Here is a 21,093-nt window from a genome sequence, read left to right on the forward strand (position 1 = left end):
CCAGGATGTGCCAGCTCCTTCTAATATTCGTCTTTTAGATGCGAATATATTTGAACACTGTGGAGCCGGACAGGATCAGCCCAGCGCTTGTCACTCCCGGCCCGACATTTATTTTTTAGAGCAAAAACTTGACAGAATCTCTCCAAATCCTCTTCAAGTACTCAAAACTTTGTTCTGGTGATGTATTGATGCAAATACCGCTTTAACTTTTCTGCGGCCCTTGGGATTGGTTCAGTATGGCATTACGACCCTTGGGCCAAAAATGTTGATCTAAGACAATAGTTTGTATATTTTCTGAATTACATTTTGTACTGATTACAATAAATTATATTACATCTTCCTTCCGCATTGTATGTCCTTATAGTTATTACAATTGATTGTGAAGATTGCACCACAGAGGCCAAACCCCTAGTCGCTCTATGGTAGATCTATGGTATAAAGATGGTGACATTTACAATGCAATGATTTATGTTATGTTGACTTCCTCATTTTGACCGTATTTTCTCTGTAAATGGGAAACTCACACAAATGACACAGAGCCATAAAAGTCTCCAATATAATTTATTTCTTTGTCTAGATCTGTGGCATTCTGATATTTTCTAAAAAAAAAAAAACTGGCTATAGAGTCTAAGTATCCATTTCCCTCCATTAACATAAAAAAAAGGAAATAGAAATTAGAGATTACTAGCAAGAGAGCTGGGTACCTAATACTATAAGCCCTCTCTAAAATGCAGGGGGATTCTTATTCTCTTCAATGCGGAATGGACAGTTGATATGATTTAATCTCAAGTGGTTAATCTTGCACAGTGAAAATCTCTTGAGGGAAGGATATCGGATTGTAGTAGTCCGTGCCCCCTATTGAAACATTCTCCTAATATTCATGCTTACCCAGTTTGCTTGCTTTTATCAATTAAAAAAGGAATAGTTACAATTGTAGCATTTCCAATCAGTATAAAGTTGCTTTTACGGATGGAATATATATTTTCACACAGTGCTGAGTTGAACCAGCAAAAATGCTTTCATGGGCACAAATTACCATGTACTGTATAACGTCCTTTATATATTCAATTGTATCTAGGTGTAATTAAAGGCATCATACTGCAAATTCAATTTCCCAATCATCAGACTACTTTTTAAAACATGGAAATGAAAATTCATTCTAGCTACAACTTCCTTTAATATATTTTACTATTTCCATGTCTTGTATAATTAATAGTGTCTGTTTCGCTTCCAACATATTTCTATCTCTGTTCATTTTATTGCATATTTTATCATTTAGGAAAATGCTATTTGAATGATATTAATATAATACTCACCCTTATACCTTACATTATAATGCACTCACCTGAACCTTTGGTTTTAATATATAGGATCTGTAAAATCTATCTATATGTGTCAACAAGTGAAAGGCTTTGTACACCTGCAAATCACTGTTTGGATTGCTTTGATGCATCTAAAATAGTAAAAAATGGAGCAACTTTGAATAAAGCAATGGATAAGAATATCCTACTATTTAGTGTCTACAGCTCCTATGCAGATCCTTGTGTCTCCACTCTCCAGGCCTACATGTTTTGATAGAAACACTGTATAGTTTACCTTCGCCTACTGTATTATCACCCATCCCTTGTAGATTGTGAGCCCTCGCAGGCAGGGTCCGCTCTCCTCCTGTACCAGTCGTGACTTGTATTGTTTAAGATTACTGTACTTGTTTTTTATTATGTATACCCTTGTCACATATAAGGCGCCATGGAATAAATGGTGCTATAATAATAAATAATAATAATATAGTTTTATCCTGTATTCTTGCTCCAGTCTAACATACAATGGAGAAGCAAAAAAGAATGGAATAGACTATACAGGGTAGCATTGCAGTCTGTAATCATGGAGACACATAGGTCTGCAAAGGAACCCTAAACACAAAATGACATGATATTGTTAATCAAGACTAATTGCATAGTTGCCACATTTTACATTTAACATGCATTGCAGTAAATAAAAAATAAAATGAAGTGGAACCAATTTTTTATTCTTTCCTTTCTAATAATCTAGTCTTTTTAACCCCTTATATATTTCCTATTTGAAGAGGGATCACCCAAAATTAAGGATCCTGTTTTAATCAAGTTCACAGTAATAAGAAAAAAATACAATAAAAATATACAATATCATTTTTAATTGTGACCTTTGGGTGCTCTTAAAATGGGAACTGAATTCAATTAGATCCACCATAATTTGTGTTTATTTACTGAGGATCACAGTGCTTTTCTGGTTGGATCCTGGAGAAGGGAAATGGAGAAGAATCGTAAACGGTGTTGACAAAATATTAGTATATATTTCATTTTTGCTTATTAGTGAACTCAATCCAAAACACCAGTTTTACTTCTGAATGTTGTCATCTTTTATATTCAAATGGCCTACGATAGGACTAAACCATTGCAACAACCAACAGTGTCCTTGGGAAGACTAAAAATCTCCTAAGGGGGCATCATAGAGCCCTAGACTGCCCTATGGGTGCAATAGGAAAATGGGAAGTACAGAAGCTTGGTGTTAGGTCAAGTTAACATCTGGCTCTTTGGCTCTTAATACATTCACATTTTGCATGTAGCACATCCACTCATGTGTGTGTGTGTGTGTGTGTGTGTGTGTGTGTGTGTGTGTGTGTGTGTGTGTGTATATATATATATATATATATACACACACACGGTATACATATATGCTGAATGGCAGCATGCAATGGATTTTCAAAAATATTATGTTATGGATTTTTACATAGAATATTCAATTTTGCAGGCTCAAAAGTGCTTGGACTATTGACTGAAGTGATAAGCCATTTCATGGTCCAATATGGCCCTCATGACAAACTGTGGGAAAGACTTGGCGTTGAATGTGCGTTTGGTAGTTGCTTATGGGAACACTTAGTATGCGGTCAAATGAGGTGTCCTAAAAAGAAGAACAGAACAAATCCATTACAGATAGCAGAAGCTATCATGTTAATACAGTCTTAAGCAGAATGAATGCAGTGGTGATCTCCAGTAAAAGGCAGAGGCAGTGGTTTGGCATGGGTCATTGGTATTCAATGATCACGTAACTGCTGATAGAAGTGGCAACATGAATTATGAAATGTGTAAAGTTATACAGTCTGATCAGACTCATTCACATGCTGCAACCGTGATAGGACGATGCTTCATAGTACAGAGAGCTAATCACCCAAACATACCACAAGAACAACTCAGTATACTCTTAAGGAAATTATTAGAGCATACGTCAATGGCCGAGTCACTACCTGACCTCAATGAGATTGAGCTTAATTTATACTAACTAAAGACAAACCTGAAAGCAGAGATACCCACAAGAATGCAGCAGCAGAAATGGAAAGCCATAAAGCAAAAGTAGGAAAAACTCAGTATTTGGTGATGTCCATGGGTTTCACGGTAATGTCAAAAATTATTCTTACAATTAATGGAATAATAGTTTGTCCAATTACTTTTGAGCCTGTGAAAATGAAGGGATTTTGCAAAAATGTCTGTAATGCTTGAACAGCAATATTTTTGTAAAACCTCTTGAATTAAAGCTCTTAAAGCCCCCAAACATATTGCATGACTGTCAGACGACCGAAGCTTCAGCCAATCATTCTGCCGACACCCATCTTGTCCGACTCTCCCGTACATAGGACTGCTCGCTTGGCCAAGGGCACTTGTGTTCTCTATGGGAAAGCCACAAGCTGACATGTTGGTCAGTGGCTTACCTACAGGAGAAACACACTGCTGTCAGTCAAAAATAGGATATGCCTGATAGATCAACCCAGCCATAGCAGTGGAATCGACTGACATTAGTCTAATGTATATGGGGGGTGTAAGTCTACACTTCAATCAATTAATATCAAATCCTTTGTACGGTTGTACAGAGATACACTCTTGCTTGTTTTCACAGATCCAGATACTAATCTTATCCATTGTCCACCATAGCAACTGTACTAAACTGTTTGCCACCCACTGGGGCAGTAACACTGGTATATTATGTATTACACCACTCCAGCAACGAAAGATTAAAAAAATACATTTTTTTTCTTTTCTATTCCTCTATATATATAAATATATATGGATATATTTATATATACATATTTATATATGTAAACACACACACGTATTGAAGACTGACCACTTACAAACCATTTCATGTCAGATGAATGCGTCAAATCCCTCTGACAATAACCAGGTAACATGCAATCCCACCCCATTCATATGTGGCTCTTTAAAATATATATTTATTTTACTACCTTCATTCCTATATATATGTACATAGTTTTACTCCTTTGGCGGGGGTTGTTAAAAAAATATGGCTGACTGCTCATTGCTTTTTAAAAACAAGAAGCTGTTAGGCTTAGAGCGGAAATGATTATCTGAACCCGTGACAGCCAGCCTTAGAAGCTCTTTTAAAGAAAATAAATAGAATTTGGGAAGGGTGTAACAGACTGATTTAGAAACTTATCTAGACTGGACTATGCCCCATCACTGTACAGGGTCAGCCTGTGACAGAGAGAGGGATAATCGCGCCACTGCGCGTACTCTCGTGTGCGTGTTTACACAAACATTTTTAGATTTTTTTTTTTAGTTTTTGATAGAACTTTCACTCCAGCATTTTCAAAGAACCCTCAGGGGTTAACAAATATCCAAGGCTTTTAAGAAAAAAAGCTGACATAATCAAACCACATAGTGGCTATGGATAAAAGGTGAGCTTGTTAAGTCTTCACTCCACCACTCCCACCAGAACTCCATCTGTCCTTTTCCCTCATCAGCCGCTGTCTGAAGAGGTGTGCGGGGCAGTGGAAGGTGAGGTACGTCTACGTGGGGGGGTCCATGAATTGTCCGAGCTATTAGAAGGGGGAAATGGTCTGTGGGAACGCATGAGGAAGAGTTCTCCCTGCTCTCGGAGCAGAGCCTGAGCAATCAGCCCTGGAAGTGCATGAAGCGAGCCATTTAAGGAGTCAATCTTGGTCTCCAGGGTTATAATTCTCTTCTCAAGGTCATCATTCCGTTCTTGCAGTTCAGACATAAGGTCATACATAACATTCTGGGTCTGTAGAAAAAAAAATAACACTATACTCATTTTGCATGGAAAGCTTAAATGCATACATATATTATTTTCCAATAGATATTTGCAGCACATGCAGTTATAACATTTTCCACACCACTTTTGCATAATATAACCATGTGTTCAGATACTGTAGTTGAAAATGAATTTCCTATAAATAAAGAATAATTTATAAAGTATGTAATTTTGTATGTTTATATGTCTACACATTTTTAGCTACTTCGCACAAATTTATATTTTTTATTAAAAACAATTTCAACCAGAATTTTGATAATTTCACAGGATTTTCTTATTACAGTTATATGTAGCCTTTCATTGATTAGTGGGGATCTGAGCCTTACAGATGTAATATTACTGGAGGGATTTATACAGCTCGTATTTTATTCAGAAGGCTGTATAAATCTGTAGGAAGTGAGCACCCACTATTACTGGTGACCTGTTGACAGAATAATAATAATAATAATGATAATCTTTATTTATATAACATATTCCACAGCGCTTTACAGTTTAACAGTTTCAAAACACAAGTCATAAGTAACAACGTTAACAATACAATAATTAAAGCAAAATAAGACGACCCTGCTCGTGAGAGCTTACAATCTACAATGAGGTGAGGGGAGATACAAAGTACAGGTGTGTATTTACAATGGTGTATTTACAATGATGGTCCAGCCATCTTGAGAAGGTGGGGGATGGAGATAGTGAATGGGCTACACACGCACACTTACACATAAAATGACTTTGATTAGTGAACGTGATAGGCTGCTCTGAACAGATGTGTTTTTAGGGAGCGCCTAAATCTGTGCAAATTGTGGATAGTCCTAATTTCTTGGGGTAGAGCATTCCAGAGGATTGGCGCAGCGCGGGAGAAGTCTTGGAGTCGGGAGTGGGAGGTACGGTTTAGTGCAGAGGTTAGTCGAAAGTCTTTTGCAGAGTGCAGCGGTCGGCTAGGCCGATAGACAGAAATGAGGGAGGAGATGTAGGGGGGTGCTGCACTGTGGAGAGCTTTGTGGGTGAGAACAAGTACTTTGAATTGGATCCTATAATGAATGGGCAGCCAGTGTAATGATTGGCGAAGAGCGGACGCATCCGAATACCGATTAGCCAGATGGATGACCCTGGCCGCTGCATTAAGTATGGACTGGAGAGGGGAAAGACTAGTAATGGGTAGGCCAATTAATAGAGCGTTGCAGTAGTCCAGGCGGGAGTGGATCAATGCTACAGTGAGGGTTTTTGTTGCTTCCATGGTGAGAAAAGGGTGGATTCTAGAGATGTTCTTTAGGTGTAAGCGGCAAGAGCGTGCAAGAGATTGTTTATGGGATGTGAAGGAGAGGTTGGTGTCAAACATAACACCCAGACAGCGTGCCTGCTGGCGGGGTGTTATTGTGGTGCCACCCACGGAGAGGGAAATGTCAGATTTAGGGAGGATAGTGGACGGCGGGAGCAGAAGAAGTTCATTTTTGGAGAGGTTGAGTTTCAGATAGGGAGCGGACATGATGTTGGAGACTGCGTACAGACAGTCACTGGCGTTCTGTAATACAGCGGGGGTAAGGTCGGTGGATGACGTGTATAGTTGTGTGTCATCAGCATAAAGATGGTACTGAAAGCCAAATCTGCTGATGGTCTGTCCAATTGGGGCCGTATAGAGAGAGAAGAGAAGGGGGCCAAGGACTGAGCCCTGAGGTACCCCGACAGCGAGAGGAAGAGGAGATGACGTGGAGCCAGCGAACAAAACACTGAAGGAGCAGTCAGAGAGATAGGAAGAGAACCAGGAGAGAGCTATGTCCTTAATGCCTAGTGACTGGAGCCTATGGAGTAGGAGACTGTGGTCAACAGTGTCGAAAGCTGCAGAAAGGTCGAGAAGAATGAGCAGAGAGTGATCACCGTTACATTTTGCTGTCAGAAGGTCATTGGTAACTTTCATGAGTGCAGATACCCTAGATACCAGCGTGCACTGCAGGCAGGGAGGGAGGTGGAGGCAGAGCGGCGCAGACAGATCGGCGTAGCTCTGCTATCTGCTACTCTGGTCTGACAGACTGGAGTAGCAGATAGCAGAGCTACTCCGGTCTGTGCGCCGCAGTGCAGTGCAGTGCGCCTCCTGCCTGCAGTGCACGCTGGTATCTAGAGTAAACATCGGGTTTCTAAGGGCCCCGCGGCCCTTAGAAACCCGATGTTTACGTTGGTAACCAGCGTGCAGCGTCGCTCATCGCTGGCTCCCGCTGCCACACACAGCGATGCGTGCTGGCCAGCGGAAGACAAGCAATGAAAAAACGGGCCAGGACGATCCAGCACGATCAGCGATACCCCGCGGGGGGGGGGGGCGATCGCTGCTGGATGTCACACACAGCGATCTCGCCAGCGAGATCGCTGTGTGTAACGGGCCCTTAAGAGTGTTCCCCTTAGAATCATTCTAAATTTATACACCCCAATACAAGGCCAGGAGAGAGGGATTATGGGAGCTGCTTAGTTATAAATTAGGAACAGCTGCTCAACACCTCTTGGTGTGCAAAAGATGATCAAAGACGCAGTCCTGATACCATATCTATGCTATAGCACCTCTGCTGAGATAACATCTCCAGTGATTCCCCCCCATGGATACACAACAGTAAAGGCCCCGTTACACATAACGATGTCCCAGCGATCCCACCTATGATCCGACATGGATGGGATCGCTGGGACATCGTTAGGCTGATCGCTGGTGAGCTGTCACATAGACAGCCCCTCCAGCGATCAGGACCAGCGAGCAAGCTGGTTTCCAAAGTAAACAGTGGGTATCTAAGAGCCGCGCGGTTCTTGGATACCCGCTGTTTACCCTGGAAACCAGCGTGCACGCTGGTTTCCAAGGTAAACAGCTGGTAACTAAGAGCCACGCGGCTCTTAGATACCCGCTGTTTACATTGGAAACCAGCGTCCAGCGTTGCTGATCGCTGGTTTCTCGCTGCCACACGCAGCGATGCGCGCTGGCCAGCGGGAGACAAACGATCAAAAAATGGCCCCGGACAATGGAGCGCGATCAGCAATACCCAGCAGGGGGGCCGGTTGCTGATCCATGTCACACGCAGCGATACCGCTGCCGAGATCGCTGTGGCGTCACAAAATCAGCGATCTCGCTATGTGGCCTTAAGTCCTGTGAACAATGTAACAGATGAATTATAGCAAAGAAGTTGAATGACATGATTACCATTCACACTGCTTGCTAACATTGAATGGGGTGAGATACATGCAGGCTGGTGCAGATCAGAAGTTGAATAACATGATTACCATTCACACTCCTTGCTAACATTGAAAGGGGTGAGATACATGCAGGCTGGTGCAGATCAGAAGTTGAATAACATGATTACCATTCACACTGCTTGCTAACAGTGAATGGGATGAGATACATGCAGGCTGGTACAGATCAGAAGTTGAATAACATGATTACCATTCACACTGCTTGCAAACATGGACTACTTAAAGGGAATTTGTCAAAAGGTTTTTGCTACCTCATCTGAGAGCAGCATGATTTAGGAAAAGAGTCCCTGATTCCAACAATGTATCACTTAGTTTACCTAGTGCAGCAGTTGTGAAACAATCAGGTTTTAGATGTAGCATAGCTCAGAAAAATAACCCTGCCCATACCACAGCTTTCTGTTTACATTGTATATTGACAGTGAGCTGCTAATCAGAGAAGGGGGTGTGGTCAGTCTAACAGGTCCATGAGACCTAGTCCAGGCTGTGATAATATCCTGGCGATAAAACCGTCATTGTAAGTGAATAACAGCATACAGCCTAATAATTGACCCATATTTCAATTCTGTGTTTTAAGCCCTACCTCATGTTGTCCTCAGATTACGTAGCAAAACCCTGGTGACAGAATCCCTTAACATTGTGACTGTTTGAAGGAAAGCAGGGGATTTAAATTTTTGTATCAGAGAAACAGTTCCCTAATCCCTAACTATAAATTAATCATATGCAGAGCCTGAACCTATTTAATTCAATAAAAAGTAGGAAAAGCCAAGGTTATTAATTCCTATTGCTTAAAGAGAACCTGTCATCAGGTCAAAAGTATCCAGTTTTTGCTGTTATTTTATTCCTGTTACTCCCCCTTTTTTAAAGAATGTTCTTATTAACATTTTTCATATTAATATAACACATAGTGTATATAAACAAAGGAAACAGAGTAATAAATGGCTGATTAAACAAAAAGAGAATCCAGTCAATGAAGTATTATAAATTACTGTGCAATAGGTTAACTGACAACAAAGCAAACTTTAACTGTGGAGTCAAAGGAGTGCCAATAGCAACAATTGCCCGTGTTTCCTCCTCTCTCCCATCAAGGGGAATTATAGTGATTGTACAGGAAATAGTAGTGTAGAATATAGTAATAGAAGAACTCATCCTGGTGGTGTGTGGCTTTGTGTCTCCATGTCGGAGACATAACCTGTAATGGAAAACGAAGGTAACATTATCGGAGGATCTCCCATCAACAGCCTTTGTTGAAACTATGTGGTTGGTCCAAAACTGTCTATCAGGATTTACTAATGTGGTGAGGTAAAATTTCTATAAAACTCTCCCAAATGGCAAAGAAATATTGAACTCTTTGTTCCTTTTCAAGAGATGCCTCCACCCAGTCCAAGTTCATCAAATTTTTTTGCAAAAACAATTTACATGAAGGGGGTTGCGGAGTAAGCTATATGTGAAGACTTGTTTTGGATCCTGCTGCTTCATGTGTAAAGGTTTTCTTACACCAGAATTGCATTGATTTGTTTCAGCATTCAGATATCTGAAAATGGCCCATACAGGACCAAAGGGGGAGAAATTGGATAGGTGATTAGATACAAAAGCATGGACCTGAGTCCAGAAAGACTATTTCTGAGCAAGACCACATGCAGTGGTACAGGTCAGCCTGGGGGGCATTACACTTGAAACAAACCTATGTTCTCTAATGGGGTTAATATAGGCCAAATGACAGAGATTGAGAAGCCTTTCTATATCGTGCTGAAGGAAGAAAGGAAGGAAGACACTTATGGCTCAATTACTGTAAATATGGTTGGTGTAGTGAGCTCTGATATATCCCTTGACCATTTGGTTAGTGATGTTGACTGGGCGACATGGACTATTGGTTTATTTAGGAGCTTATAATACCCTGATATTTGGCTTTTTGAGGGCTGAGACTGTGAAAAGAATATACTTAATTGTGGGTTCCACTCTGTGTCGGTAAGGTGGGAAGAATAGTTGATGTATATGTCTTAGCTTGGAGACAGGGAAAGCATGCAATAGAGATTTTAGGGTATTTAGAATTAATCTCTGAAATATGTGGATGTGAATGAGCTAATAAATTATCAATAGAGCTAAGTCCCATTTTATACCAAAGGTAAAAAGTATGATGAGATTGTCCACATTGAAAGTTAGGGCTTTGGATTAGGGAGATGTGAGTGTAATGACAACAATGGTGTGGTCTTCAGCCATTATCTCCAGATCGGTATTAATAAAGGACTAATTTGGACGTTATCAGCCAGTTGGGAAAATGTCAGGAGAAATGCCGATGTGAGAGCTATATGAGAGATGAACTGTTGGTCAATAGACTGATCTGTAAATATAGATGTAACATGCAGTCAGTGTCCAATCACTCTAAGGAGAGAGGCCAAATTCTATAATTTTATGTTGGGGAAATTTATGCCACCATTTAGCCTTGGTTGAGATAACATATGAAAAGGGATTCGAGGATGCCATCCCCCTAAATAATGTATTGATACAAAAAATGGATTAGTTTGACTTATTTGGCTTTAGGGTTTTTTAACCCACATATGGTTCCATAGATATGGGACCTTTTATTTAGTGCTAATTTTTACAAAGGCTTCTGGTTCACAGATTCTGTGGCTGCTCTACATAATTACTGTGTGAGCCACACCACATAAAAGTTGAACTGAATAAAAAGGCCTATATTGCTACAAATGTATCGCAGATTTGAGAAAAACAAAAACTGAATACTCAGGGGAGCACAGAGAACAAAGCACAAGCAAAATACCAACACTTTTGACCTGGTGTCAGGTCCTTTTAAAAACATTTAACAGACAGCAAATATGTTTGCCCCTTTTATAAATGATCTTTTATGTGAACTTCATAGTAGAGAAGGTTAGTGCTATGCTGACACTGGACCTAAGCTGCGGGGGGCTTTCGGGCTTTAACAAAATGCCGGCGGAGCACCCCACGCAGCACAGAGCCCCGCTGGAGCCACACTACAGAGCCCCGACACCACCACAGAGCACAGGGAGGCTGCATTGGGACCACCGCCACGGGACCGCCGCAACAAGATTTGTAAGTATATTGTGACCAGAGCACAGCCACCCCACAAAGCACAGCCACCCCACGGACACAGCCACCCCACAGAGCACAGCCACCCCACGGACACAGCCACCCCACAGAGCACCCCTGCAACACAGAGCACCACCACCGCACCAGCATGGACCACCGAACGACCCCTGTGACCACTCCTCTACCTGTGCTGATCCCTTCGCTGATAAGCTGAATTCGGACTGTAAGACGGACCCCCATTTGACACATTATTTTTTTTTCCCCTATTTTCCACCCCAAAAATTTGGGGTGCGTCTTATGGTCCGGTGCGTCTTAAAGTCCGAAAAAGACGGTTTAAAAAAAAATGATTTGAAGGACACAGTATTTCCCATATTATATTTCTAACGTATGTAAAGAGAGAAAAGTGCAACATGCATCTATGAAAAATTGTGAGTTAATAAGATTGGCCCATTTTGGGGGGAATATGGATGATTGGGACACAAATTGAGTTACAAGGATCAAGAAGGAATTTACATAACTAGGTGAATTTCAGCTAATAATAAAATGGTGGATTTTTGATCTCTTTACATTACTCAGAAATCTGAAATGCACGTATTACTGGTTACATTAATACATTTCCAGGTCTTTAAAAAAAAAACATTTCTGCTATTTTGTACACGTGTGCTGGAGTTGATATTGGCAAATCTCTCTCAGTTCATAAACCATGTGCAGCGCTGAGGCACCTGCTTCTGCTCCCGTTGCCTTCTGGTTGCCTCCTGTGATAGTGTGTGTCAGTTCTCAGAGATCTGGAAGATACAGCACCAGGAACGTCTGTTATGGGACCATATCAGTCTCAATGGCACAGACATGTAGTACTTCCCTACTCTGTGCTTATCCTATGTAAAAGCAGACCTTTTGTTTTATTTATTGCACATCAGTAACAAATATGAATATATGAAAAATTATAATATATCTTATTAGAGAATAGTGGCACCTAATCTACCTTCTAGCAGCCTGTAGTTACCCTTTAGACTGATAAGAGGTGAAAAGGGCACAAGCTTACTTCACCTTTTGACTAAATGCAACGAAATATATAAAAAATTGTCCATTTTTCATCCAGTATATCTAACTTTTTTCAATCTGTATTGTCATCTAAAAGCAATCGTAATGGGAGACTTTTTTTGCATTAGTAGTTATTAATATTTACAAGACCAAATACGGTTTGCTACAGTAAAGAATTGCATTGTATCCACAAAAATCGGATGCTATATGAATGATTCATATGGGATATGATTTTTTGCGCCTCCATTTGAATAGCATCCCCTATATCTTTTACTTCTAGCTACAGTTTGTTTCTCCTTTGTTCCAGAATTTCTTTGGTTGCGACATAATGTCTAGCTTTTAAGGATGTCTTGGCCTCCTTCACTTTGTCAGGCAGGTCCTATTAAAGTGATTTTTTGATTGAGAACATGTGTGGCAGTAATCAGGCCTGCATGTGGCTAGGACATTTGAACTCAGCTTCCCAAAGATGTGATAAACCACAGTTAATTTATTTTTTTTCACACAGGGCCTGTAAGTTTGGATTTCTTTTTCCCTTATTATAAAGACCTTCATTTAAAAACTGCATTTTGTGTTTACTTGTGCTATCTTTGTCTAATATTTAAATTTGTTTGGTGATCTGAAACATTTAAGTGTGACAAGCATGCAAAAGCACAGGAAATAAGGAAGGGGGCAAACACTTTTTCACACAACTGTATATGCTGAGAACAATCACCGTTCACCTTAGGCTAGCGCAAGGGCAATTCACACTGCCCAGTTCAGTTATGTGCATGTGCCAGCCTATAGCTGAACATATAGAGTGTAAGATTTACATCAAGTTGTGGATGAAGAATGGGATGCCATTCACATCATTTATAGGGAAAAGTGCTGTATTATTAGCTGAGCAGAAGGCAAACAGGACAGTCTTTGCCCTCCCGTAGGACTGGCTTGTGGTGGTATGAATATGGTGTGACTACGGTATGTCGGACTTTGGTAGTGCTATGAGAAAAAATTTTGAAAGCTGTTTAGAGAGCTAAAACAGGATGGCAGCAGATTTATATGCATCTATGGGAATTATATGAGACTATGTTGTATTAGGTATATTGTTCATATTGTGTTTTGTTCATGTAATGTTGCGAGGGGCGGTAGCCGCAGGCAAGCCACTCGTCTAAGGTGTCCCAACACCTTACATGAAAGTGGAGGTCCTGGCTGGGTATGTGTACATGTGCTGTGAGGGCATTACACCCATGCAGGCCGCATGTAGTATATGCCAGAGCTTATTATATCTACTGTTTCTTCCTACTTCGCCACAACCCAGCTTTAACGCTAAAGTCCTGATTAACAAGTTTCTTTTACTTGTTCAGCAGTGCCGCATCCTATTTCTTCCACTACTGGTGCCCTGGAACTTCTGCTTGGGATGCACCAATAGTCCCAGTCACTCAGTCCTGTCTAGGCCCATTAACTTTCAGTGTTACAAGCTCAATGTCTCATAGCTAGGCATCCTCCCCTAGGACCAGTCTTTGGAAGGCCACTTTGTCTATATGTCCCTTATCCTCAAGATCTCGCTATCTCTCCTCTTCTGTCTCCTCTCATTTAGTGTCACCCTCAAATGTGACACTGTACACCTTGGACCTTTTGATCCACTCACTACGCACTCCAGATCCTATCTGTATTCCTAGCAGGAAACAGTCACTCTCCCTAACATTAGCCGCTGCCACTGTGGGCTAATCCCAAACATTAACTCCTACTGCTCATAAAATATACACATATTAACGTATTATATCACAATACATTCCCTGTGGTTTTCAAATTCATCATAAACTATCGATCCTGATTATCTTTGTTAAGATGACCCCCATCTCTAGAAAACCATTGTGCAATGCAATGGTATAAAGTAGTTCCAATATGAGATGCAAATTTCTATTTTTGACATGTAGCAGTAAAACATGTATACTGTTTTAGAAGTTTACTGATGCTATTGACAGCTGCAGTATGCCAAATTCTTCATGCTTTTTTTATTTATTATAATATTGTCATTGGCCTCAATGACAAGAAAGCAATCTGCAAAGAACACAGCAAAGAAGAGTTTTCTTGTTGTTAACAAGCAATGTTTTATGGAAACACAATGGTAAAATATTTGTTTTCCCTTCTTTTTTTGTGACAGATGATACAAAATTCAGTATTATGTTGCCATAATGCAACCATGTTGGGACTCTGTTCCCTGACCTTGTCATGTCTCTCTTGACCGCTGTAATGCTGAGGACACAACAATTGGTACTAATACTAATTGGGTAACTAGGCACAAAACTGGTGTGTGACACAATATTTGCGCCTTATGTGCCATAGCGATGCTCTTGACTATGGACCCAAAGCAAAGATAAGGCAAAAACGTGCTGCAAGGTTTTTGCGCATTTTTCCAATGTGGTAGTTGAACGGCTCTGTCACATCACTTTGAAGCCTATAATTATGCCCTAATGTATAGTAGTATCATTAGACACAGCATGTCAATAAGATAATAAAAGGCATCTCATCCCCAAAAAAGAACATTTATTGCAGCTGTGGCACCCCTGAGGCTCAGTCGCCACAGAGGTACTGCACCTCATCCTGAGGTGTGGTGCCCCACCATCCAGGTAAGTTGGAGGCTCCTGACCACGCTCCAACACTCGCACCCCACATAACAGGGTAGTTCAGCCAAGCCACATTGCGGCTCCTTGCTTAGAGAGTAGCAGAGCACCTTTGGTGGTTCCCTGCTTGGAACACGAAACGTGCTGGGAGGCGGGTGGAGTTTAGAATACATAAAAGAGCGGGAAGGTTTAGGATTACAGGTCAGTCTGAGAAACGAATCCACTCATAGAGGAGTGAGGAAAGGAAGCTCTCTGGAAGAGGGATGGAGGAAGGAGGTGCTGCAGCAGATCTCAGTGACCTGGGTCTGCTGGCACGGGAAAGGAAAGAAGGAGAAAGACATTGAACTGAAGCCTGAGCTTCCATAAGAAAGAAAGACAAGTACGGAACGTAGGAGTAAAAGGGAACAGAGAGGACGTGGGTTAAAGGAAGAACCCTGCCTAGAAGTTCTAAGCGCAAGGTCGGGGCCCGGTCCCCGAGGTTGTATGGACACTAATGGTTCTGCAGCAGACACCGGTGGAGTAGTGGGCTGTAAATGCACTACTCCCATCTAAGACTTGGGGGCACAACAGCAACTTGGATAGTGAGCCGGGACTCAGGAGTAGAGAGTCCCCGAAGCAGTCTACAGCTGTCTGCCGTACAAGTAGAGTTCTTGGGAACATCTGTCAGGAGGCACTCCAATGTAACTCAGTACTGGGAGTACACACTTAAAGGCGCTATAGAGGAGACGTTCAGAAAGGCACATGTTGGTGGAGCGTTGGAAGGGAGCATTCCATCTTGCCTGGAGGTTGACTGAGTCCCTGACCCCGAGGACATGGCACGGAGGCAGGCACCTGTGTGTACTACAGACTGTGAGTAAAGCTTTGGAACTGCAAGCCCTGGTGTCCTCCATTCATTCTTGCGCCAACGCATCCAACCCCGCTACATCTGGGTACCAGCTTCTACACCGCTTGTGCCTCTCCTCTTCCCCCACACCTACACTGCCCTGGGGCTACAGCTCCACCTGTGGGGAGCTTCACCATCTTGGCTGCAACACACCACCAGCCACAGAGGATCTGCATGCAGCGTCGGCTTAAAATCTCACTTGCCGAACACCACAGGTGGCGTCACGAACTATTCATTCAAACCATTACATTCCCTCCCATTACTTGGGCGCCCAGGGCCACGGACCGGGTCCCCGCTGCTGTGACACACCCCGCTGATACCGGCCCAGTACCGAGTACCCCACAGCCCTGGGAGGGCGACCCACAGCTAAATACACTTATGGTGTTAAGGTTGGTGGAACGCACTAAATAAAATATTATAATGAAGTACGTTCGCAACCCGGGGTCCACCATGCAGAGGTTTAAAACTGCAGTCAATGTGAACAATGGCAGTGCTGCACTGCAAGCGTTCACAAAAAGCATACTGGGTTAAACGCACACAGTGTGAACGAAACGCAAAGGTACTGCGCTCTGCTACTCCACAGAGCGGTACAATGCTACATAGCACCTAAGGCTAAGCACACAGCGTTAAATGTCACACGGTGTGAAATGAACATAAAAAACCTGCCCTGTTACTCCACAGAGCGGCAAAGAATCAATGTGTCAGAACACGTTGATAAACTGTGCTCTATGTACAGCACGTGCTAACAGGGGTGTGCCACAGCGCGTGGTTAGACTGTGCCCTGTACTGCAAGTGCTAACCAACAGGTTCGTGCCACAGCGCGTGGCCTGGCTGTGCCCTGTAAACTAACTGGAGCGTGCACCAGCACGTGGCCTGACTGTACACTGTGTAAAAACTGATGTGTGCCACAATGCGTAGCCAGACTGTGCCCTGTGTAAAAACTGATGCGTGCCACGACATGTGGCCAGACTGTGCCCTGTGTAAAAACTCATGCGTGCCATGACGCGTGGCCATACTGTGCCCTGTGTAGAGGATAACCTGCCTCACCAGGAACATACACTCACAGCACACACTCACAGCCACAGGCCATTAGAGGCAGAGCCAAAGCCCCAAACACACACAACTCAAATACGAATGTGATCATAGCGCGCCGACGGGCGCCTCAGAGATCCTTTTATAGACTAGGCCAGTCAGAAAGGACCTTACTCGCTGGTAAATCCAGACTCCCCACAGGACCTGAGCAGCTGACGACCGACCACCTATGGGAGGTCGCCACCTCACGAGCATGCTCAGTAAGGCGAATCCTGGACTTAGTCACAGGAGTGACTGCTCGCCGCTGACTATTGCCAGTTACTATAGCTGAACCTGGAAAGGCAGCAGTAACCAAGCGCACAGCCTGAGTCTGAGCAAGATGCTGAGACCGAGGTCTTTGCTGAGCAGCATTCACTGCTGTCAAGAACGAATGGGAGACTGCAGGGGAGATAAGTCTTGGGATCCATCCTGTGCAGAGGGAGGATCCCGACGCCTAACATATGGTGCTGTATATCCACAGCATACTGATCTAAGCATATGGAGTTGAATTAAAATAAACAAAAGTTCATTTATACTAAACTTTAAGTGTGACATGCTTAGTCTGGCTTAAAGGAGCTGTCCAGTGAAAACAAGTTATGTTATGGACAGGTGATACCTTGTTGATCAGTTGCTCTCCGGCAGCTGGGACACAAACAGAATGTGGAATATTTATTCCATTAGACTGGAGCACTGCTGTCACTATAGGACTGCCGAGCGCCACAATTGGATTTTTGTAGCAGCCTCATAGAAAATGAATGGAATGGTATCTGGGAATCCAACTCGCTGCTCCATTTTTAATGTTGATATAAGTGTCCTATTTAGTAAAACAGCAAGAGGGCATCACTAGAAAGTAAGAGGGATACACCCGATGCCTATAGAGACACAAAACTGCACATGAAAAAGAGACAAAGACTATAGATCATGCAAGCAGGGATCACCTAGAACAATTTAAATACTTTATTGGGTACAAAAAGACAAACAACACACATATAAAAACATTTAAGGCTATGTGCACACGCTGCGGATTCTGCTGCGGATCCATTGCGGATTTGGCCTCTGTGGATCCGCAGCAGTTCTGCATACATTGTGCAGTACAATGTAAGTCTATGTGATTTACATTCTGCAGTGCACATGCTGTGAATTTTAAACTGCGGAAAAGCTGCGGTTTTGAATCTGCAGAAAAAATTGACATCTCAATTCTTTCTGTGGATTCCGCTGCGGTTTGCCACCTATTCCATTGTCCATGGTGCAAACCGCAGGGGAAAACCGCTGGCCAATCCGCAGGTAAAACCGCAGGTCATTTTACCTGCGGTTTTACCTGTGGATCCGCAGATACAAATCCGAGGGTGAATCGGCAGCTTGTGCACATAGCCTAAAAGTCAAATAAGTGACATAGGAATATACACTTTTGCTCATAATAGAGCTACAGCCCATAACCAGGTGACATGCAAAAAAAAAAAGCTATAATCAGGAATCCAGATACTAATACAAGATGTGTGTGGGTATAAATGGATATGATCATCACCACAATGAAAAAAGGGGTATTCACATATATGTCATCAGAAAATTATACCAGAAACCATAAACTACTCTGGATATATAAGCACCATCAAGATATAAGAAAATAGATCAGCAGTGTCATTGATAGCATATATACTACTACATGTGAAATCCTACAAATAAACCCACAGCAATGAAAATAGGCCAACAAAATGAGACCTAATGCCAATTGGTAATAAAAATATAATGTAGAGGCAGATAGGAATACAGAGAATCCTGATGAAGCAATTCAGAGGCAGGAATGGTCCAATACCAAATAAATGGACACAAGTTAACCACCTATATAGAAGATCAAAATGAATCAAGTGCAAGATACCTCACATGAATAGTAAAGCATCAGGTGATCCTGCCTGAAAAATATAAAAGTCACAAGGTATGGGCTGGAGAAATGCCCAAAGTGCGTCACCACTCTGGGTGGCTTCGTCAGGGGCCGGTGTATATTCCGATGTCACTTGTTTAACTTTTACCGTATAATTTTGACACAGAAAACTGGGAAAACTTATTGACTCGCATATAAGCCTTGGGTGGAAAATGCAGCAGCTACTGGTAAATTTCAAAAATAAAAATAGATACCAATAAAAGTAAAATTAATTGAGACATCAGTAGGTTAAATTTTTTTGAATATACAGTACATATTGAATCAGGAGCCCCATATAATGCTTCATACAGTTCATGATGGCCCCATAAGATGCTTCATACAAAATACGCCCAACATAGTGCTGCGCAAAGGTTAATAATGGCCCCATAAGATGCTCCATAGAATAATATGCCCCATATAATGCTGCTCCATAAAGGTTATGGTCCATAAGATGATCCATAGAATATGCCCCATATGCTGCCCCATAAAATTCTCCATAGATTATGCCCCATAAGATGCTCCATAGATTATGCCCCATAAGATGCTCCATAGATTATGCCCCATAAGATGCTCCATACATTATGCCCCCATAAGATGCTCCATAGATTATGCCCCATAAGATGCTTCATAGATTATGTCCCCATAAGATGCTCCATAGGTTATGGCCCCATAAGATGCTCCATAGAATATGCCCCATATGCTGCCCCATTGTTGGGAACGGCGGAACACACTAAATAAAAATAAATGATAAAGTGCGTTCGCCGCTCGGGGTCCACCATGCAGTAGATGTTACACCGCTGCTAGGTAATGACAGACGAGCAATATGGCGGTATAATGCGCGCAGGTTATACTTCACCCGAAGTGCGCAAAGTGGGCTCTGTTCACACACAGAGGCGCCGCAACATAAACATACAAAAACGCTGAGCCTGTAAGTGTCACAGACCACAGGGAAATGCACACATGGTATCTGGTCACCGGAGCAGGACCCAAGGCAGAGGAGCTGCGTCCGTCTAGACCTACCGTGTGTGCGGCGTCGCTACTGCGGACGCCAAGGAGGACAGCAACTGCAGCGCGGCGTAGGGCACGGCCGCTGGTCGACAAAGCTAGGAGGCAGGCGCAATGTCGGACACTAGAGTAGAGGTGCGCAGTGCACAGTAGCCTAAGGCTTGCCACTGACTGGCACTGACTGCTGCACTAATTCCCTATCCACATGCGTAATATCAGAGGGAAGGGGTTTCAAATGAGTCAGTCACCAGAGTCATACATCCATCATCATGCCCACATTTAGCTTGAAAAGTCTATACTAGCGCATGGCCGAATGGTCATGCGCGCTTTTTATAGCCGTACGGGACCTTCCAGATCTCCGAGATGGACCAATGAGATTTGGAGCAGGACCTGGGCACATGACTCCCGATGGGAGATCGCCTCGTGAGCATGCCCAGTAGGAGCACAGAGGAACTTAGTCTCTGGAGTGGTCGGCTGCAAAGTAATCTTCTCTGCAGTAGATAGACAGCAGGAGACCGCAGGATGTGAGGCTCTGGATTCCTGCAGAGCAGATGCAGAAACCAGACGCCTAACACCCATGAGATGCTCCATACATTATGCCCCCATAAGATGCTCCATACATTATGCCCCCATAAGATGCTCCATAGATTATGCCCCCATAAGATGCTGCTACTGCAAAGAAAAAATAATACATACTCACCTCTCGTCCCTGGGGGCCAGGTGCCAGTCTCCTGAGCAGGCGGGGACACTGGCGCGGTATGGGGGACAGTTGCCGGTGTCATCGCTGGCTCAAGACCCCGGCACTGGCGATATTCACCTGTCCCCGGTCCATTGCTGAGCTCCGCTCTGTCTTCCGGGTCCATCTGTCAGTGACTGTTCAGGCAGAGGACGTGGTGCGCACTAACTATGTCATCGCGCCCTCTGACTTGAACATCATAGCTAGAGGATGCGGAGGACAGAGCGGCCGCAGCGGTTGACGGGGACAGGTGAATATCGCATATATTTACCCCCTCCTGTCGCGGTCTCTGCAGCCCCTTCTCTGACGTTCTCCGGCAGCTATTCCTTCCTTCAGCGATCACATGGTACCGCTCATTAAAGTCATGAATAAGCACATATGCATGACTTTAATGAGCGGTACCATGTGACCGCTGAAGGAGGGTGCCTGAGACGGTGGGAGAAGCGGGGGGTCTGCA

At 43.0% G+C, this 21,093-nt stretch overlaps 1 protein-coding gene across 1 annotated transcript in view; it reads right to left on the bottom strand.

Annotated features, from left to right (window-relative positions):
• Positions 1-545: 545 nt before the first annotated feature.
• Positions 546-21,093, bottom strand: part of KCNN1 (potassium calcium-activated channel subfamily N member 1) — a 247,950-nt gene continuing 227,402 nt past the window's right edge. The window contains exon 9 of the mRNA XM_073562966.1: positions 546-5,073. Coding sequence (XP_073419067.1) covers positions 4,789-5,073 — 285 coding nt within the window. The 3' untranslated portion in view covers positions 546-4,788. The remainder of the gene's footprint in view (positions 5,074-21,093) is intronic.

The sequence above is a fragment of the Dendrobates tinctorius genome, unplaced genomic scaffold (assembly GCF_039654945.1).
Source record: "Dendrobates tinctorius isolate UK_male_01 unplaced genomic scaffold, ASM3965494v1 ptg000374l, whole genome shotgun sequence".
Classification (NCBI taxonomy): Eukaryota; Metazoa; Chordata; class Amphibia; order Anura; family Dendrobatidae; genus Dendrobates; species Dendrobates tinctorius.